Source organism: Macaca nemestrina, chromosome 19 (assembly GCF_043159975.1).
Source record: "Macaca nemestrina isolate mMacNem1 chromosome 19, mMacNem.hap1, whole genome shotgun sequence".
NCBI lineage: Eukaryota > Metazoa > Chordata > Mammalia > Primates > Cercopithecidae > Macaca > Macaca nemestrina.
The window spans coordinates 1,384,454-1,407,774 of NC_092143.1; the positions used below are offsets into that span (position 1 = coordinate 1,384,454).

A 23,321-nucleotide genomic window follows, 5' to 3' on the forward strand; every position below is an offset into this window, starting at 1 on the left:
ACAAACATTTAAAAGTGGTTAAAATGATAAATGAATATTGGTGGGCAAACAGCCTCCTGGCACAAGACAAAGCCTATAAATGCATAAATAAAAACATATAAACAGTAAAAGAAAACATTTAAATATTTACCTAAATAAAATTTGAAATATTTACATGGCAAAGATATTATAAGGCCAGAAGTTAAGAAACAGATTGGAGAACATATTTGCAACGTGTACTGGGTAAAGTTATGGAGAAACAGACACGCTCATACCCTGATGTTGAAAAGTTAGAATTGTATAACCATTTGGGGACAATATTAAATTTGTGAAAAAATAAAAAAACTAACAAAACAGTTCTTCAGTGAACGGTACTGATGCACCTAACAGCTTTTTTTTCTTTTTAACTTTAATTAAACTAAAAAAAAAAAAACTCCCCCCAAAAATGGTAATCAGATTTTATATGTAAAGCAGGAATTATTTTAAAACTAATTATTTAAAATATAATCATGAGTAGAAATAGTCTAAGCATAAAACCAAAAAGCAGAAACCATTTAAAAAATATTGGTAGGTCACATTATATAAACACACTGAACTTTTATATGGGCAACAGAAACTATAAACGAAAGTATTTAGAAAAATTGGAAAATAAAAAGTTATTAACAAACTTTACATACAAAGAACTTTAAAAACACACAGTAGAAAACTAAGCAGATAACATGAACAGACTTAGAAAATAAAAATATGAGAAATATACTTTCTTAGGTAAGAATTATCTTCAACCTCACACATTAAAATCTAACCAAATGTAAATTTAAATGGGATACCATTGTTACAGTTATCAGATTGGAAAACAGGGAAAGATTAATTGATTAATTAATACACAGTAGATAAGTTGCATAGTCTTCTGAAGAGCATTTTGGCCAAATAACCAAAATTCTTGAAATATGCTTATTTTTTTAATCTAGAATTTCAAAATAACTTTTAAATTCACCAATATCAGGCCAGTTACAGAAGCTATAATTTATCAGAAACTATGCAGCTAATAAAACACTTGCAAGGACACACAATTTCTAACATGAAAGGATGACCCATAGCATATTGTTGAATAAAGATTCTACTGGAAAAAACAGTACTATACAGCATTATCCAACCATGCAAGAACGCGGCTCGGGGAAGGTACTGTCAGAAAGGATTTATACCAACATGCTGATGAGAGCCGCCGCAGACTGGCAGGGGTTTTCTATTTTGTGATTTATGTATTATTTTCAATGCACACGTTACTATCAGAATCAGGACTCAAAACTGACATCCACCTCTTTTTTAAAGGGAAGCCCCCAGAGAGGGCAGGAACATCTAGAGATGGCAGAAGGGCCGGCATTCAGGCTCTCGGCAGGGCGGTCACAAGCCTCCCAGCAGGGAGATCCCCACCAACAAGCAATTTCTCAATAAACAAATACAGGTTTGTTTGTTTTAGTTTAACCATAATTTGAAATGTCACGTAGTTTGTTTCATCCACAAGTAACTTAATATTTTTCATTAAAAATTAATCAAGGGCTCCTACAAGCAATGTTGTGGTAACTAATATGAGACTTGCCCTCCCATGAAAACAACTGGAAAATGGACAATATTTATAAAATATCTATTTTCAGACACTAGATACATACAGTGCCCCAGGGAGAAGAGAAACAAAGCCATGTGCCCCACATAAGCCCAGGTAAAGAGACTGACCACTTCACAGGGCAGAAGCCAGGCAGAGGGAGGCAGCTATTCCGAATTTAGGAGACTGAGACCAGAATTCAGGGAAACTGACAGCTAGCATTTGCAAAATACTCAAAAAGGGGCAAGGAAGAAAAAGACTTGCAGAAATATGCAGAGTGTTCTACCTAAGTGTTACTGAATGTGCGCACACACAGCATACAGGGTAAGAGTGTGTCTGGCCAAAGGAGAACCACAGACTTCCAGCCCCAACCACCCACAGAGACTACAGAGTTGGAGAGAGTTGAGTTTTGACTAGTCAGAGTTCAGAGGCACCTGTGAACCAGCAAGGATTTCAGCAGGTATCAGAAGGATCCCAGCAGGATCATGCTGTAGCAATCGGATTAATTAGCATTCCAATAAAGGAGCCTCTAGGCCTCTAACAAAGTCTAAGAACAAGCCTTGAAGACATCAAGTTGACCCACAAGTTGCTGAACTAATTTAATAAAGATCAAGATGCTTTAAAGATAGAAATGAAAATCTCAGACATTAAATATAACACTTACATACTCAGCATACAATAAAAAATTACCAGACACGGAAAGAAGCAGGAAAGTATGGGTCTATAACGAGGGCCAAAAAATTTAAATAGAAACATGCCCAAAAGTGACAGAGATAAAGGAGTTAACACACATGGAATTCAGCATTATAAACCATGGAAATAGTCCAATGAAGCTATATACATAGAAGGAAAGAACAGAAAAGGTATTTAAACAAAAATGAGAGAAACATATGGAACATCCAGAGATTACAACACTCGGAATAACAAAATTCATTGGGTGGGCTTAACAGAAGACTAGATACTAAAAAAGATAAATGTTAGTGAATTTAATGACAGAGTAACAGATACTATCGAAATTGAGTTACAGAAGGAAAAAAAAGGCTGAGAAAAAGAGTAAGAGAGCATCAGTGGCATGTGGGAATCTGAGTACTCGATATTCCCACGTCATTGAAGTTCTTACTCTTTTTTGATATGAGTAGTTAGACTAACTTACTTGATATTAGTAGTTAGACTAATTTTGTTGGTCATGTCTCAGAGGGGTTTGGGCAGAAAGATAAGAAAAATAAAGGCTGAAAATCTTGAAACTGGATAAAAACCATGAAACTCCAGATACAAGAAGCCCAACAAACCCAAGTAAGACAAATCAAAACACATCATACTTAAATTCCTGAAAGCCAGTCAGAACAGGAAAGGCTTTCAAAATACCCACAGAAAAAGGCACAGAGGATAAAGAAGTCAGGCTAAGAATGCCTGTAAGCGTCTTTTCAGGACTATGGATGCCATAAGATGAAATAAAAGCTCTGAAAAGCAAAGATAAAAAAGAAAAGACTGTCAAATGAAAACTTCAAGACATCCTTCAAAAGTGAAGGCAAAATAGGCCCCATATGATGGCTCACACCCGTAACCCCTGATTTTGGGAGGCCGAGGTGGGCGGATCATCTGAGGTCAGGAGTTCAAGACCAGCCTGGCCAATATGGTGAAACGCTGTCTCTACTTTAAAAAAAATACAAAATTTAGCCAGGCGTGGTGGTGGCACGTGCCTATAATCCCAGCTACTCGGGAGGCTGAGGCAGGAGAACTGCTTAAACCCGGAAGGCGGAGGCTGCAGTGAGTCGAGATTGCGCCACTGCACTTAAGCCTCTGTGACAGAGTCTCACTCTGTCTCAAAAAAAAAAAAAAAGAAAGAAAGAAAAAGGCAAAATAAAGACAATTTTCAAACAAACAAAAATTGACAGACTTCTGCTAGAAGTCTCTAGCAGACTTCACTACAAGACTCACTGAAAGAAGTACTTAGAGCTAAAGGAAATTGGCAGTAAATGGAAACTTGGATCCACACACAGGAAAGAGAAGTTCCAGAACAGGTAAACACATGGGTGAACAGAAAATACTGTTTTCATTTCTTACTATCTTTAAAATGTGCTTGACAACTTTAAACAAAACAAAAACAGTAACGCACTGTGTGGCTAATAATATGCAGAAGTAAGACAGACGACACAAATACAAAGGATGGGAAGGAAGTCATGGACATCTACTGTGCATGACTCTTACACTGTAAGTGACATGGAGAAAGACTGTGATAAGCTAAAAACACACTGGAAACATGATAATGACACAAAACAGAACTAACGCACATAGCTAATTAGCTAACAATGGTAACTAAATGGAAACATAACACACCATCAAAAGATGAAGAAAAGAAAGAAATGGGATAAATCGAACCTAAGGAGTCAAAGGACTGACTTCAGCCCAACCACATTAATGATTACAGTAAATGTACACAATAAAAATGCAGCAATTCTCAGAATAAAAAAAGCAGTACCTACTTTTATTACATTAAGAAACACACTTTAAAATCAAAGAAAAAGATACATAAAACAAAAACTAATGGAAGCTATACCATGTAAATGCTAATTTTAAAAAAGCTGGAATTACTGTAATAGTAAAGAACAAAATAGATGTCTCAACAAAGAATATTACCAGGAATAATGAAAAAGGGCATATTCAAGAAAACATAATAATTATGAATGTGTATGAACCCAGTAACAGTGCTTCAATAGAGATAAGGAATCATGTAACAGAGCCAAAAGGAGAACTCGTTCAATCTACAGAAGGTATGGGATCTTAAAAGTTTTCTTCAGTAATTCAGAGAACGAATGGTAGAAAACAACTATAAAACTTTTTAAACAAGTTTCCATTAGCTTGACCTAATGAACATTTACAGAACATCCAGACAATAGCAGAACAAACATTATTTTTAAGCTCACATGGAATACTGACCCAGAGAGTTCATACGCTGGGCCATATCACAAGTTTCAATACATATAAAAGGACTGAAATAGAACAGAATATGTTCCGTGACCATAAGATAATTAAATAACAATAAATTACCAGACATTGGGAAAATCCCCAACTATTTAGCAAATAACAATGTATTTCCAAATAATCAAGGGATGAAAAGAAGAAATCATGAAGGAATTAGAAAATATTTTTAACTAAATGAAAATGATTTTTTAACTAAATTATTAACTATTGTTAACTAAATAAATCACAATTTGTGTGACATAGGTAAACAATGCTTGGAAACAGGTTTATAGCTCTGAAAGTTTATAAATAGAAAACAATAAGTTATAAAATCAAAGGTCTAACTTCCACCTTACAGAGGAAGAAACAAAAAAAATTATACATAAACTATGTAGAATGAAGGAAATAAAGAGCAGAAATTAATACCACAGAAAATGAACAAACAATAAAGATAATCAATGAAACCAAAAACAAGTTCTTTAAAATGATCGATAAAACAGAGACAAACTACCAATATTGGGAGTGAAAGAAGGAATCCTAAAATGGCTAAAAATAATGGAATATTATGAACTTTATGCCATTAATGTTGTCAACTCACATGAAATGAACCAATTCTCTGAAAAACACAAATTTCCAATGAAGAGAAAACCTGATTAACTCTGTACCAAAGAAATTCAATTCACAATCAAGTGCTTTCCCAAAAAGTAATCTCTAGGATCACAGTTCCAAAAGCGAGTTTGTTCAACATTTAAAAAATAAGTAATACCAATTTTATGCCAACTATTTGAAAAATTACAGGAGGCAAAGAGACTCCCAACTTATTATAAGGCCAGCTTACCCCTAGATATCAAACTAAAGACATTAAACAAAGGCAATACAGATCCATATCTTTCATGAACATCAGCACAAAACATCCTTAACAAAATGTCAGCATATCAAATACTGTGACATAATAAAAAGACATGCAGTATGACTACTAGGTGAGGTTTATGCCAGTAACACAAGACTGGTGTAACACATATGAAATCAGTCCACATACCATCATATTAATAGATAAAGGAGAAAATCCGTATGATCATCCCTACAGATGCAGAAAAGCTTTGGAAAAATCTAACACCCATTCATGATAAAACCTCTCAGCAAACTAAGACTAGAAAGAACTTCCTCACCCTGACAGGCACTCCCTGAACAAGCTGCAGCTAGCATTATCCACCAAGGCAGAATGCTTTTGCTCGGAGACTGTCAACAGGACACATCACCAAAGAGGACAAGCAGATGGCAAACAAGCACACGAAACAATGTTCAACACAACCAGCCATCACAGAAACGCAAACTGAAACCACAATAGGGTATCACTGCACACATCCGTCAGAATGTCTACAATAAAAACTGGTGACAACACTGAAGGCGGCAAGGACACAGAGAAACCAGGTCACTCATCCGGTGCTGGTGACGACAGGCAATGGCACGGCCACTCTGGAAAACTGTTTGGCAGCTCCTTTGAAAGCCACACTGTGTGATCCAGGAACTGCCGCATGCACACACAACCCAGCCCCATCCTCAGGTGAGGAGGTGCTGCTCCCTGACATATGACTTCACGACGTAATAGCTGCCTGGTTGACTCTACCCACCACCAAGCAGGTAAAAGGTAGCTGTCAACAGCCCAGCCTCTCCAATCTGCTCATCTGTTGGTCCAGTAGAACCTACCTTCCCTCATTCACTAACCATGAAAAAATGTAAGTTGTAATAACTCTAAACATATAAATTATGCATAGTATCCTAGAGAATTTAAGTAAACAATCACAGAACACTGAAAATTAAAAACCCATGAGAACAAATCATCTGAGTAGCACCTCGCTGCCTGGCTTTGACTGAGAAGCCTGACCCAGAGAAGCAGCTTGGACGATTTTCAAACAGAGCTCCTGACCTGAAGGCTAATGAAGCCCATGTGATGTACAGAGAGAAAATAGAAGAAAGAAAAACACTTTTATGTGCCTAAGTAGGTGAAAATTTAAAACAGGATATTCATTTGTGAGTATCTGGTTTCACTGATTTGAAAGATTCTACACACACGAGCATGTATGTACTTTTTAATTGGCAAACACCAATACAAAATCACAAAGGAGAGGAGCAAACAGCCAAATAAGAAATAAAAATTTCTGGCTGGGTGTGATGGCTCAAACCTGTAATCCCAGCACTTTGAAAGACCAAGGTGAGAGGATTGCTTGAGGCCAGGAGTTCAAGACCAGCCTGGGCAACATAGCAAGACCCCCATCTCTACAAAAAAAAAAACTAAGAACTGACTGGGCGTGGTGGTGTGCACCTGTACTCCCATCTACTCAGGAGGCTGTGGAGAGAGCATCACTTGAGCCCAGGAGTTTGTGGCTGCAGTGAGCTATGATCACGTTATTGTATTTCAGTCTGGGCAAAAGAGTGACAACCTGTCACATAAAAAATAAAATAAATTGAAAAAGAAAAAAGACATTAAGAGGAGGAGGCAGAAGAAGGGGAGGGGGGCAAGGAGAGGAAGGAGGGGGAGGAAGGTGAGCAGAAGGAGAAAGAAAACCTAAGTGTCGAGGAAAATTTACAATTACCTAAAACTGATTATGTGCTAAGACATCACAGAAATTATTTTGGCATAATTCTTCAATGAACCTTCATGAGGAATAAAGAAATTATAAAACAAATTCTCAATGCATTAAATAAATTAGCTGGTATAAACAGAAATATGTGTGAAACCTAGAAACTACCACTAAAGATAAAAGGATGGAGTAGTCTTGATGCTGCTCACCCCCAGAGCCGGCAGCCGTTGCGTGCAGCTCACTGCCACCTTCAGCTTCCAGTCAGTTTCACCATCTAGTTGATCAGTTCGAATAAAACACGAACCTTGGAAGTAGAAAATAAAAATTTACCACTCTTGAATTGTGTTACAGAAGGTTTTTCCTGAGCTACAAGTGCCATCAAAGAGTAATTCCAGGGCACAGTAGGACAAATAAATAACAACCTAGATATTCCCAGGAACAAAAATCCTTAAAAACCTTTATTTTACACAATGTTCCTTGATTCACAAAACAAGTTTCACGAAAAGATGTAGGCCATTACATTCTTTTAAATCACTCATTTCCTATTTGCTGCTCTTGCCTATTAGGTTTAACATTAATCAGTCTTCTATTTTAGAAAAACTGCACTGATCATTTCTACTTTCAATGTATGTTCTGATAATAACAAAATAACAAACACACAAAAATATCCAAGAGTGTATGGTATTATCTTGCTAATAAAATATCAGATTTACCATCATAAAAAATGTTCAATCATAAAAGCACAACTACAATGCTAAGACCAAGGTAATTGTTACCATATGCCCACAGGCCTATCCAGTTTCAAACGTGCTAAGATATTCTATAAAGAAAATCCATTACTCTGGCCATGCTATCATCCCACTTCTCAGAGACTATTCTAACGATGGAATAGCAAAAGCACAAAATGACATACACACAAAGCCGCTCCCTGCAGCATTATTTATAGTAACAGAAGACTGTTGTGAAACAAAGGGGAACAAACAGGACTAGCTGAATAAAACAGAGCACATACGGCAATAGAGAGAGAGAAGAAAGTAAAGCAAACAAGATGACCTCGATACACTGACATGGAAAGATCTCTAGGATATAGACTGTGAAATGAAGAAAGCAAGGTGCTGGACATTATATATAGGAAAATACATTATAGTTAAGAACAAGGGAGGGAGGAGAGAGAATTTGTGTATGTCCATACATATCTCTATGCATGTATAACTATATACATACATGTTCATCTTTGTGTGGATATGTATCTATGTGTGTATCTGCGTGTGTGCATGTATATGTGAGTGTGCATGCATGGCTAACTTGTGTGTGTGCAAGCATATCTGTGTGCACACATGCATGTGTATATATGTATTTGTGTGTGCTTGCGTGTATGTTTGTGTACATGCGTATCTGTGTATAATATGCATGTATAACTGTGAACAAGCACCTGAGGATCTGTGTGTTTCTCTGTGTGTGCATACTGGTGTGTGAACATATCTGTGCACACGTGTACCTATGTATGCATGCAAGCATATCTGTGTGAGGGATGTGAGGGCATGCAAATCTGTGTTTCTATGTGTGCTCCTCTATCTGTGAGTGTATTTGTATGCATGCAAATGCTTCTGTGTGTGTGCACATATATCTGTGTGTGCATGTATGTGTGTATAATACCTATAGAGGGAGGAAGGGAACAGGAATAGATGCTAAGACTTCTGAATATATCTTATACTGTTCACTTTAAAATCAGATACATTTTATATAATTAAAAAGCCAAATTACAGCAAACTTTTAAAAAACTCCTAAAAAATAAAAAGCAGCGTATAAAACATAATTCACAGTTTAATCACAGTGAGAATTCATCCAGGTGACTTCTGAGGTTTCAGAATTTTTTTTTTTTTTGGGACAGAGTCTAGTTCTGTCGCCAGGCTGGAGTGCAGTGGCGCAATCTCGGCTCACTGCAACCTCCACTTCCCGGATTCAAGCGATTCTCCTGCCTCAGCCTTCCAAGTAGCTGGGACTACAGGTGCGTGCCACCACGCCCAGCTAAGTTTTTGTATTTTTAGTAGAGACGGGTTTTCACCATGTTGGCCAGGATGGTCTCGATCTCTTGACCTCGTGATCCACCCGCCACAGCCTCCCAAAGTGCTGGGATTACAGGTGTGAGTCACCGCGCCCGGCCTGGTGGAGAACGTTATACTGGGAAGATCGGTTGATAGCACCTGTATCTATTCATCACTAAAAGACAGACACGCAGACATCTGCCTACAGTTACAAACAGGACTACACAGAAGCACTGCTGTAGTATTCTTTCACCAAAAAAATGAAAAGCTAAAAGAAAACTGAAAATGAGTATGGCCAACCCTTTAGATCCACCTACCAGTTAACAAAAATACAAGAAATAAAGAAATGTATTAATAATATAGTTGTTTTGTGTATGCACTCACACAAATCTAGAATATCAGATATTCTCTATGTCCAATAACCCTGTTTTTTCAACAAATAAAAAAACAAAGATAAGGAATTGTTGTAGATAAAAACAGATTTGAGAGATACCTGTAACAAATGCAAGAGAAGGGCCCTCGCATCCTGACTAGAACAGATCAACTGTAAGAAGAGGTGTGTGAGACAATCAGAAACCGGGAGACTCACCAAGTGTTGATCTAAGAAATTCTTGTTCAATAGTTTATGGTATGATAATGGAATTGTGGTTGTAATTTGTAAATGCTGAATTGGTTAATGCAATCAAATTATACACAGGACTTTATCCAAATGAGACATACGGATGAAACAAGTCTGGTTATTTAAAGAGAAGTTTTCCAGGGGACAATGGTGATGCAGCAGTCCATTACACTATGGCTTCATGCAGTGAAAATTCCTATAATAAAGTTTAAGATCCAATTTAAAAAATAGAAAATGAATAAAAACTTTAAGGGAATTTTATTTCCAGAAGGATAGAGCAGATGTACTCTTTCCTATTCTTCCTAAATAAAGCAAAAAAATGCTGAACATTAAATTTTTTAACATGATGATGATTCTAGAAAAGCAGGAAAAGTGCAGTCCAGCTCAAGTCCTCGGGTATCAAGAAAGGACAGTGGTGATTTCCTGTTTTCATCTTGCCCTTTTTATCTCAGACTAGCAACTGAAGAACCTGGTCACCCATAAATGCCAACAGGTCTTTACTTCATGACTATCATAGTCCCATGAAGATTTGCTTTAAAGATACAGGCAAGATTATTCTAAAATGTGTATAGAAAGGCAAAATTGTTTAAAAGAGCTAAAAGTTGTTTAGAAGAGCTAAAAAAAGTGGGCGGGGGGTAAAGGAAGAAAAACTGGGAGAAATCAGCCCACCAGATTATAAGACTTTTCAGACAGCTGCAGTAACCAAGATTGTTTGATACTGGAGAAGGAACAGAAACACAGATCAATGGAACAAAATAAAGAACCCAGAGAGAGTCCCCCCAACATCCAAGTATGGCAACTAATTTTGATGCATTCACCAAAGTAATTTATGGAGAATAGAATCTTCACTATAAATGACGCTAGAGCATTTGGATATACATAGCCCAACAACCCCAAAGCCTTGACCTAAACCTTACATCTTATACAGTAATTAACTCAAAATAGATCACAGATCTCAACGTAAAACTTTTCGGACAAAAAAAAAGCCACCACAAGAAGAAATCCGCAGGGCATATGGCTGGAAGATGAGTTCCTAAACAGGACATCAAACGCATAACCCATTAAAAAAAATCAATTGGACTTTGATAAAATTAAATACTTTGAATATGTAAAGATCTTTGCAGAAGATGAAAAGACAAACTACAAACTAGTAGAAAATATTTGTAAGCTGCGTATCTGACCAAAGGACGCCTACGTAGAATATATAAGGAACTCTCAATATCAATAGTTAAAAAAAAAATCCAATTAGAAAATGGGCCAAAGACATGAAGAGACACTTTCCTAGAGTCCTGAGGATGGCAAACACGCAGCAAGAACGTGCTCGACGTCACAGCCACAACGGAGCGGCACGTGCAAACCACGAGGAAGCACCGCTACACATACCACCAAACATCGGCCAGATATGGCAAAACTAGATGTCCCAGGCATTGCTGGTGGGAATGTAAAACAAAAACGTAACTCTGGAAAAGGGTTAGTCAGTCTTAAAATAAGCATATAATTACCATAAAAACCAGCAACCCCACTCCTGGACATCAATCTGGAGAAATAAAAACTTATGTCCACAAAAAAGCTGTACATAATTGTTCAAAGCAGTTTTATTTATAACAAAAACCTGTAAACAACAAAAAACTCCAACCAACAATGATGAATGGTTTAAAACATGCTGTGGTACATCCATCCATGAAATCCTAGTTAGCAGCAAAAAAGGAACAAACTGTTGACTTATACAACAACTTGGATGGATCTCAAGGGTGTTGTGCTAAGTAGAAAAAGAATCTCTAAGCCAGGTGCAGTGGCTCATGCCTGTAATCACAGCAGTTTGGGAAGCCAAGGCAGATCACGAGGTCAGGAGCTCGAGACCAGCCTGAACCAGCCTGGTGAAACCCCGTCTCTACTAAAAATATAAAAATTAGCCGGGTGTGGGGGCATGCACCTGTAATCCCAGCTACTCAGGAGGCTGAGGCAGGAGAATCGCTTGAACCCAGGAGGCAGAAGTTGCAGTAAGCTGAGATCGCGCCATAGCCCTCCAGCCTGGGTGACAGAGTGAGACTCTGTCTCAAAAAAAAAAAAGAGTCTCTGAAGGTCATGAATGGTTTATTTCATTTATATAACATTCCAGAAATGACAAATGTATAGAAATGGAGAACAAATTCATGGTTACCCAGGGTGAAGGTTGCTGGAAGCAGAGGGATGGCTGAGCCCACAGGGCTAGTGTGAGGGAGATCCTCAGGGTGGTGCAACAGTTCTGCACCTTGACTGCATTGGTGGTGACAGGAACCCACACCCAAGATGAAATAACACAGCCTTACGTGCACACACTGTACCAGTGTCAACATCCTGGTCTGATATTCTACTACAGGTAAGTTGTCAACCACTGGAGGAATCTGGGTAAAGGGGACACACAGGGTCTCCCTGTACTATCTCTGCAACTTCCCAGGAGTCATTAATTATTTCAATGTAAAACATATTTTTTAAAAAGGTGTTGTTCACTCTAGGAGTAAGTTTTAAATGGCAAATTAAAGCTCTCAATTTAGGATGCTAATACAACTGCAACCTATCTTTCCTATTAATATGTATCTATATAACTCAATTATACTGGCATAAAAATATTCACATTTGACAAGTGAATTGCTTCATAACACCCTTTCTCAAACATGAACAGTCTTAAATTTTGGAAATGAACAAAATTTCAACAGTGCTAATATACTACAATGGTACTGAAGCAACAATCAGATTTAAATAATATGTAGATTTTTTAAAATAGATTTTTAATAAAAAAGCCCTATGAAGTTTCAAATATTTCAAATATACTTTCAAATCTTGAATTTTAATTCTGTTTTTAAGTAACAAAGTTACTTAACATTATAGGGAGAAGGTTGCATCAGTTAGACTAAACGAAATATGCTTATTGGCAAAGAATCTTTCATGTACAACTTGAGAAAATCTAGAAAGATTCTGAAGCATACCATGTATAGCTGCACAGCACAATCACGGCAAAAACAAGAAACCAGGGAAGAAAATGGTTTTTCCTCCAAGTTTTCAAAGCCAAGATTCAGGCAATAAGTACTATGTGTTCTAGTGACTACAACTTAACAGACTGAATAAATTCGGGGTCACAATCAGGTAAGGTCTAGTTTTCAGAACTCAGTATTATACTGGCTAATGCTTATAATCAAGCAGCTCAGCAGACCAACTAATCTGACATGCAGGAGAGAGACCTCTGACACTACACTGGACCAGAAGGGGGTCTTCACACACCAGCCTTTCCAGCAACTGATGGAAATGTTTAAACTCAGAAACGACAATTCCAACACAATCTAAAATTTGATTCCAGAAACCTAAAAAATATGTTAAGATGCTTTCCCAAACAAATTCTACAGAATGGCATAAAAATCATGTTATAAACCCAGAGACTAAAAATCTGTTTTAAAAACACATTTAGATTAAATAAATATCAACCTAAAAGTATGACTCAGACATCTGGTGTTTGCAATAAAGAGATAAATAAAGCAAGTAACTGGACTTAACCTCGAAGTACTGCACCACAGGAAGCACACTGTAGCACCTATTTCAACACCTACAGAGAGGAGACTCATCTCAGCTGTTCTTGGCTCCCACTGCCATTCTAGGAGAATATCAGTGTTTGCTCCCATTCATCAATTTCATTCAGAATCACACGAGGAATCGATGCCACCCAGGCCCAGGGTGGCTCTGGGGAGTTTCTGACATGAGCTTGTGCTCATCCGACAGAGCCAGTGCATGAAAGTTACTGGCCGGTTGTAGCTCCTCCCTACCTTGGCAGCCAAGGTCAGCCATAACAGAGCTCCTGGCCTTTCTCTCTGTCCAGAGCAAGAGAGTCTGAGCTCAGTCAGCTTGCAAGTGATTACCAGAGCAAAACGGAAGCATTAAATAAAAGGTTCTTTACACAGTAACAGTAATGACAGTATGACTTTAAGTACTGGGGAATCGTAAGGCAATTTTGTAACTTTGCTGGAAGTCATAAGATAACTTTGTAATTTACTGTTAGAAGGAAAAAATAGGTGAACGGCCTTTCAAAGTTCCTCACTGCTTAGAGGTCGCAGCCATGTAGCAAACAGCCTAAAACTTCTGATTGTGGTCATTTCTAAGTCATTCAGCATTCAGGAAACATTTTTCCCACAGAAATGACTAAGCTTTTACAGATCTAATAAAGTCCGATGAAGATCACCTAATGCATAAAGCAGCTGAAATACTATGATACAGTGGTCAAAATAATTCAAAATGGCTAAACTAATACTATTAAGTACTCATAATTAAAACAACAAATATATAACTAAATAATGGTTAAGAAAAGGTATGTTAAGGAAAGGTTTACTTTTATCTTGAAGAAAGTAAACGAAGACTCGATGAAGATTTTACAGGAAATGTCCAGAAACACTCCGTGGGAACGCCGAGTCCAGAAACTCTGGGTGAAGACGCGTGACTTTCACACAGTCCAGCACAGGTGACACACAGCATATGCTCTCACATATTTCACCAGTATTTACTGAACACCTACTATACTGAAAGCATTACTCTGGCTACCAAGTTTCCTACTGACCTTAACAGTGTTAGGTGACAGTCTAACAAGTAAAGACAGGCAAACAAATGTGAAAGAGAAAATAAGAGGTTCTAGAAGGACCTATTAATAGTATGGGGTTGATCATACAAATAGCCCAGCCTCAAAAATCACCAAGAGAACTCACTGTTCACCATTTGGAAGACAGGGAAAGTCCCATTCCAGAGACAGGTGGAAGCCCCTGAGGGACCTGTCATGGGAAAACGCCTCCACCGCACAGGAAGTAGGTGACCAACAGCCTGTATCAGGTCTTCTCAAAGTCTCAACGCGGCAGGACGCTGCCTCCGCAAATATGTTGCCTCTGCAAGCATAATGCTCTTTTCTGTCAGGAACCTCAAAGGCCAATCAAGATCAGAGAGAACAGCGGGGCGGAGAGGAGGAGAGAGAAGGACAGGGAAAATGTGGCAAGGAGAAGAATGAGGCATGGGAGAGATTTAATTCAAGCACACACACTGGGGGCTTGGCTCATTTAGAAAATACCTCCCAAAGACTGTCAGGGGAGAAACAGACATAGCACTCCAAATTAAGGAAGGAGTCATGGAGTTTATTCCATACTGTACTCCAAACTTGCCCACAGCTACCCCTTCTTCGAAAAATGTATGGAGTTATACATGTCTACTGGAAAGTCACTTCTTTCTCCCCCAAAAAGGGGAAGGTTACTAAAATTCACTAAGCGTCTACTCATGAGATGCCAGGCATGGCCTATATACAATATCTGATGTCCTGTGAGACAGAAGGAAAAACTGTCCCTATTTTAGCCTCAGAGGTAAAGTACCCCAAGGTCTCCCAAGTGAGTGAAGAGTGCCACGATTAGGTCCATCTAACTCCAAACCCGTTATACAAGAACACATAGCTCAGTCCCCCACCTCAGCACTTCAACCAAGAGTTGACTTACTGAACAGCTGCAACTGCAATATACAAATGTCAAAACAAAAAACAAAAAAACAAAAAATAAAACTACACTTGGGTTGTTTGTTGTTTCAGTCATCTGTTTATTTTTATATTCACTGGGCTGAACTACTACTAGGAAATCCATCCCCCTGCAGGATGCAGCCATGGGCCCCCTGCTCAGACTCTGCAGTTGCCGGGCTGAACTACCATGGCAAAGTCTCCTTCTCTTTTTCTTGGCTTTCCGGAGGTTGCTCCTGGCTCCACGTAAACCACTTTCTGATCAATGTGATGGCAGCAGCGGCCCCTCTGGAGTGGCGGCTGCGAAGATGCCAGCTGCAGTGAGGGAGGCGTGCCCAGGGCTGCACGCTCCCCGGAGCTGGCAGGATCTCCATCCCCTTCCGAGTTGGCAGGTATGCATGTGCTCGGGGCAGTGCTGACATGCCCGGCACTCTGCTGGCTCGGCCCCCTCCAGACTTTGGTCACCAACAAGCGTGGGAGAGTGGCTCCGGGCAGGCCTGCAGGCACCCCTTGGGACAAACAGCCTGGGAGCCATACATGGCATGTTGATGGTGGGAGTCAGACAAGTTCCTGGGCAAAAACAGGCAGGTCCCCTATGAAACCCCACCTTCAAGCCAGGAACAATCTGAAGCCTGGGGGCCGGGCTGCCAGTTCCCAGTGAAGTCCACTGCCGGGAGTGCAGACTTCATTGATGACCATACAGCCAATCAGATAGTGCTGTTCCCAGGCCCGCCATGGCTGTCCATGGACCAATCAGCACGCATCTCCTCCTTTCTGAATCCATAAAAAAGGCCAGTTTCAGCCAGACTCACTCAGAAACTGGGACTACCAGCTGTGGGAAGGAGCTACCCACTCCAGGTCCCCTCTCCGCTGGGGGCTGCACACTCCACGAGCCAACCTGCCTGCAGAGAGAAACTACCCACTCCAGGTCCCCTCTCCGCTGGGGGATGCACACTCAACGGGACAACCTGCCTGCTGATAGGAGCTACCTACTCCGGGTGTCCTCTCCACTAAGAGCTGCAATCATCCGGACGACCTGCCTGTGGAGTGGAGCTACCCACTTAGGGTCTCCTGAGAGCTGCACTGTGGCTCAATAAAGCACCTATTTGCTTTGCTTACCCTCCTGTTGTCCATATACCTTGTTCTTCCTGGATGCGGGACAAGAACTTAGGACCAGCTGAATGGTGGGAATGAAAGAGCTGTAACACAAACAGGGCTGAAACACGCGCTGCCACTCGCCATATTGCAAGCAATGAGAAGGACAGAAGAGCTGTGGCCCTTCAGAGAGCCCAGACCTAACAGCTCACTGAGCCAGGGCTGTGACATCCTCTTTGGGGCTCTGTGGTTCTTAGTGTCTCCAAGCCTCCTGGGGCCACGTTTCCTGGTGCCCGCAGTGGAAGCCGCTTACAGAGCGCCTGGTTCAGCAACAGCCTCACACACAGCCAGCACCTGGAGCTGCCTGCCCTACCACAGTCGGTATGCCTGGCTGTGAGCAGTGGCCAGACCCCACGCTCGCTCACACACCTCTTGCCGCTCTGTTCCTGGCTTGCCCTCAGCAGGCATGGGATCCGGGCCGGCAGCACAAACTGAACGAAGTCTGCTGGGCCAAGTAGGCAGAATGAGCCCAGCAGGCCTGAGCAAAACTCAGACAAAGGCGCCACGGGACATAGAGGTTTCTGGCTGGAAAAGTGACACCCCAAAGATCCTGTGACAAGAGGTGGTGCTCAGGCTGGCTTAGCTAGTTGGACTTCCATGCTTCATCACTGGCTGTATGTGGCTTGGAGACCTCTCACAATTCAGGGAGTTCGCGACTTTGCCCGTGTTCAGTCAGGGATGGGTGGATGGGTGGCTTGAAGGTGTTCTCCATTGACTCCTGAGACCATCACCTTGGGTGTGCAAACCATCTTCCAGACTGACACGGATGCCTGTGATGTCACGTGTAAGCTCAGCATTGTAGGACTCACCTTGGGGACAGAGGACCATGTATCATTTGGCCAGCTCAGAGGTTGTGGGTAAGCCCCTTGGATTGGTGAGCTCTCACATCATGGAGGGCTGTTCATCACCCAGGGAGTCCTTCCACATTTGCCCCGAGTCCCACTGCAGCTGCTTCTGAGAGCACCTAGCACATGTACACAGCCTCCCGGCCCTAGGATAGGTTGGATCCAGTACTCTCCAAGAAGCTGGGTTGCTGTTTCTGCCCTCTGAAATGGTGACCACCAAGCTCTCCAGTGTTCTCAACGACATCCTCAGAAATGAACTCTGCCAGGCTATTTTTCAGACAAACTCTGTAGGTAAAGCTGCAGACATCTCAGTCCTTAGGACCTGTCTCTCACCCTGAGCACTCACAGTCCTTAGGACCTGTCTCTCACTCTGGAGCACGGCATTGGAATTGGGGACAGGACAGCAGCCAGCTCTACCAGGAGTGACACTCAGGTCATCAAGTGGACACTGGGGATGGGGTTGTGGTGTAGCCCCTCCAGCACTGTCAGCTCTGCCTTACAAGCTGCTGGGGCTAGGACTCACTGGGGTAGAATGCTCAGGAGCCCAGGTAGAGTCTAGAATCTAGTCCACTTTAGGTTACTTTATGTTAGTGCCCTAGGCCAAGCCTGTCAGGAATTGGGCTTCTGCCAAATGAGTCTGGGGAAAATAAGAGCCATGGCCAGGCCTTCCTGGGTGGGGCTACAGCCGTAGCCTAGGAAACGCAGAAGACAGAGCCCCTGACTTTTTGGCTGCACAGGCTTAGAGTAGAGCTTCCTGCACACAGAGCTGGGTAGAGACGAAGATAACAGGCCATGGCTCAATTTCTGCAGACTCAATCTGTTCTCACTGAGAAAGAAGGTCTCTGAAAAATATTAAAACAAGTATTCCTAAAGGTAAATAACTGAACAATTATGGTTAATTTTAGAGATTCTCTTCAATGGATGAAAAGCCCTCCATAGTTTTTCAACTAGGGACAATTTACATTTGGCAACTTATAGAGACACTGTTGTTTTTCACAACTGGAAAGGAAGTTAGGGGAATGCGACTGGCTTCTGGTAGAATGAGGACAAGAATATTCTCAACGCTCAACAGTGCAGAAGACAGACCCGCCCACCACAGCAAAGACATATTGGGCCCAAAGCACCAATAGTGCTAGATAGAGCTGAGAATGCCTGCTCTGGAGGCTTCCATCCCAAAGCTGGCATAACTGAGAAGGCAGAGTCAGACAGTCAGAAGCTGATCACCAGCCCTGTAACTGACTACTCAATGCCCTTGAATTTCAAGTAACTTGACTTGTTAGACCTCAGTTGTTTTTTTGTTTTTATCTGTATAAGACTTACCCTGAAGTTATGTTGTAAAATTTCATGGAAAATACGTGAAAGCCTGTCATGAGTGTCGTATACTGGGAACTCGTATCATGGTAGCTACTTGTTTCTCAAATTTGGAGAAATCATTAGATTATGTAAGAACAGATCTTCACATAGCTTAGTCCAGCCTACCCTTTCCACAGAACATTCTACAACTGAAATGTCCATGCAAATCCACATCCACAACACCCTCCTTTCCCCCCGACCGCCGAACCTCCTAGAGTATTTCCGCCTGCTACTGAGTATTCTTGAGGTCTCTTACTCTACACAAGTATTAAATATTTTTTCTCTCCCAGCTGATACATTTTCAACTAATTGTAGCCTCCAGCAACTCAGTGCCTAAAAGTGCCCTATCTATGTAATCACCCCACCAATTTTATTTTTAATCCTTTTAACTACCCTGTACTATGGGAATTATCATTGTTAAAATGGAATCTGAGAAATACAGAGACATTAACCCACTTGTCTGAGGCACAAAAAGATCAAGAGCCATGAAAAGATTCTCCAGTTATCGGCGTTATCAATTAAAGTTACATCTGAGACAATGTCATCTGATTACAGGGCACAGTGGCTCACGCCTGTAACCCCAACACTTTAGGAGGCCAAGACATGAGAATGGCTTGGGCCCAGAAGTGCAAGACCAGCTTGGGCAACATGGCAAAATCCCATCTCTACAAAAAAAACAAAAAATTAGTGGGGCATGGTGCATGGTGGCGAGCACCTGTAGTCCCAGCTACTCAGGAAACTGAGGTGGAAGGATCACTTGAGCCCAGGAGTTCGAGACTGCAGTGAGCTATGATTAAGCCACAGCACTCCAGCCTGGGTGACAGAGTGAGACTATCTCTCTCTCTCTCTCTCTCTCTCTCTCTCTCTCTCTGTGTGTGTATAAAATAAAATATTAAAATATTAAAACGAGTATTCCTAAAGGTAAATAACTGAACAATTAAGGTTAATTTTAAAGATTTTAGAGACATATACTTATACACGTGTATACACACACACACACACACACAAGGATATATTTAAATAAACCGTGTTATGGATCTGTCAAAAGAATTATAAAAAAATATATTGCACAAGCTCGCTGTTTTCAGCTAAGAAGCAGTACATCAAAGTTTGCAGCGCATATTACTTCAAAGTTACGGTATTTTTTTCTAGATTGAATTTTCCCCTTTATGTATGTGTGAATATTCTGATATAAAATATAAAAGTAACATGAAATGAACTGGATTCTAGACTCTATCTGACACATAAAGAAAAGATAAGTGAGAATCTCCGGAGTCTCATAAATTTCCCGCATTCTGTGTTTCTAAAAGTGAAATAAATGTCTAAATTTCTGTAAACTTATTAAACACTGAAAAAATAGCTGCCTTTGTTTAAAGAAAAAAGACATGCCTCATATTAAATCATATGCTATTTTTTAAACTTAGAAGAAAAATGACATGTTATTACTTTTACTCAAGTTAAGTACAGTTAAAAATACTAACCTTGCAGTAACTGATGTGATTTAAAGAGAGAAAGAATGAACTCTAGCAAATCAGAAGTATGGCCAGCTTGACTTGTTCCACAAGAACTGCATCTAATAATTTTTTAACAGAAAGCACTCGCTACAACTGACGCCAGTTAAGGCTCAGCAAAAAACATGCTATTAAATTGGTCTGCTTATATCCTATTACAGACTGCTTATGAATACTTGATTTTATTTTATACAATTGACAAGAGTCGACAGGAAAGGACAGGCTTAATGACAATTAAATTAAGATCAACTTGTGTATGTGTCACACAGGAGGATGCATCAAGTGTGCTGAAGAAACTGATGGGACATCATCGGAGCACGAGTCTGTCATATCGCACAAGTCACCCTGTAATATTAGCAGACTTCCTACAACAGCTCACAAATCCAATAGCTCTGAAAGAGATGGGCCAACAAAAGAAAGATAGGCATTGACTTTGCATTTATAACACCAGATCGTCTGCCATTAAACTTAATTTTTAAATCATTTATATGATTTAATGACTCAGCCTGAAATTTTCAAGCTGGTAGCAAGATGAATAGCACTGCAGAGATCATGTGGATGAGTACAGTGTCATTTAACCACCCCCCGTTCCACTAACAAGTGACAGCTGAGGTATTATAATATGTCCCAAACACTTAAAGTATAATGTCATCACTTAGGAGACAAGTGAAAAAGATATTGGCATTTATAAGAGATTGATGAAATTAGTTCTAAAGCATTAATTTCTCTTAATACCACTAAAAGAATTGTGTGCACTCTGGAGATATTTGATCTGAATTAAGAAAGTGATGAAGCAATTGATTAATTGGAATTTAAGCCATCAGTCACCAGATCCATCAACAGCTTCATTTACATTCTAAACAATCAGCTCACAGTCCAACAGATTACTCTGTGTTAATACACAGTCAATATGATGCCATAAGCAACCTGCCATGCTGTACTGACAAGCACCCAGCTGCCAGTGTTCAAGCTGGGATATGCTGCATATATTAACACTTAGGACTTCTATCATATCTAAGATTTAAAATGTTCTTATTATAATAAACAATGTATTATCAGATTTTTTTCAAACCAAAACTAAAAAGCAATAAAATAGTATTAAAAGTGTTAGCAGATACAAAACTTCAGTACATTTGTAGTCTACTGAAAACAAGTAGGCAATAAGAAAACTTTAATTACTTAAAAATCACACAAACAGAATTTCTAAAGCTAAGAATTCTTGAAAGCAATATTATAACACAAATTTTTTATTTTTATTTTATTTTATTTTATTTATTTATTATTTTTTTTTTTTTAATTTTTTTCTGAGATGGAGTCTCGCTCTGTCACCCAGGCTGGAGTGCAGTGGCGCGATCTAGGCTCACTGCAAGCTCCGCCTCCTGGGTTCACGCCATTCTCCAGCCTCAGCCTCCCAAGTAGCTGGGACTACAGGCGCCTGCCACTGCATCCGGCTAATTTTTTGTATTTTTAGTAGAGACGGGGTTTCACTCTGTTCGCCAGGATGGTCTCGATCTCCTGACCTAGTTATCCGCCTGTCTCGGCCTCCCAAAGTGTTGGAATTACAGATGTGAGCCACCGCGCCCGGCCCTAACTTCTTAATATCTGCATTTGAGTAACTACTATTTTAACAATTTTAATTTGACAGAAAAAATAAAACTGGGGATGAAAATAGAAGCATAGGTTAAAACAAACTACGGCAGGGTCTTAACTTGAACCCATCAATAATCTTCCAGGGATATGTAAACAATAAAAAATCTAGTGTACGTGTGCACTGTATACATTTTTCTGAGGAAAGAGGTGATAATTCTTAAGATTCTCAAAGGGATCCACGACATTCAAAGTATTAAATATCACTCCACTACAAAGAGTGATTCTCCCTACAACGTGGAATGTAAGACAAAATTAGAGAGAAATGTTTTAAAACATCATCAATTTGAAAGTGTTATTTATCCAAGGTTAACACAACAGAGTATCTCATTTGAGTAATGTTCTAATACTCCATTTATGTTTTTCTGTCTTACTATGGCTTAAAAATGATGCAGTGAAAAGATTTTTAAGAGGCTGAGGAAGAATTTCCAAAATTGCTATTAGTGGTTGGGCTCAGTGGTTTACACCTATAATCCCAGCACTTTGGGAAGCCGAGGCAGGTGGATCGCTTGAGGTCAGGAGTACAAGACCAGCCTGGTCAATGTGGTAAAACCCCATCTCTACTAAAAATACAAAAATCAGCCAGGCATGGTGGCATGCCTGGAGTCCTACCTACTCAAGAGGCTGAGGCATGAGAATCGCTGGAACCCGGGAGACGGAGGTTGCAGTGAGCCAAGATCGCACCACTGCACTCCAGCCTGGAGCCTGGGTGACAAAGCAAGACCTCCTCCAAAAAGAGAAAAAACAAACAAAAACAAAAAAACAAAAAACAACAACAAAAAAACCCCATAAAATTGCTATTAGTCATATAATGTTAAGCAAGGTATTTACATTCTCCAGCCCTCAGATTCCTATTCTGAAAAGTGAACATTTCCAAACACCTTTCAGCTTTAAAGTGCTTGACTTTGTTCATAATTTATCTTCTAACACAATCTACATAATCTTTTCCTCTTAATTACTCAAAACTGTTTTCATATTTGGAATAGTATCTTCCATATATTTTTATCAAAATTGTTAAAAGGGCAATTAATACAATACCATCTCCCAAATCAAAGCATTTTCTTATTCATTACACTGGATACGCATTTGTAAAACAGGACAAATAAATAAATAAGTAGGTGAAGTAAGCAGGGATGGCAGTATAAAAACCTCTGAAAATATACTTCTGTATAACTGCAATGAGAAGACTAGTGAAAACTATCAAAAGCAACTGTTTCAGAACTCTGGAAAATAACTAGACTTGAAAGAATTCCAGGAGCATTTACTCAACAAAAACACTAAAACTAGCTAAGAGTGAGCTGTGTTAGTTAAAATCCCTGGTGCAATCACTAACAAAATAGTTTTTTAAGTACATTATAAAAGAAATGATGAGGAATTAAAACATCACGTTAGAAAATATTTAAAACAAAAGAAGGCAGTAATGGAGCTACAAAGACACACAAAAATGTCACAAGACACACAGAAAACAAACAGCAAAATTGCAGATGTAAGTTCTGCCTTATCAGTAATTACATTAAA

General features: G+C 39.9%; 1 protein-coding gene across 12 annotated transcripts in view; it reads right to left on the bottom strand.

Moving 5' to 3' along the window:
• LOC105489277 (ATPase phospholipid transporting 9B (putative)) overlaps positions 1-23,321 on the bottom strand; it is a 289,967-nt gene that overhangs the window by 185,726 nt on the left and 80,920 nt on the right. For 11 of the 12 annotated variants that reach the window (XM_071085806.1, XM_071085805.1, XM_071085804.1 and 8 more), the window contains one exon: positions 7,332-7,426. The exons of the other annotated variant lie outside the window; for it this stretch is intronic. In XM_071085806.1, the coding sequence (XP_070941907.1) occupies positions 7,332-7,426 (95 nt within the window). The remainder of the gene's footprint in view (positions 1-7,331; positions 7,427-23,321) is intronic. 12 annotated transcript variants of the gene reach the window in all.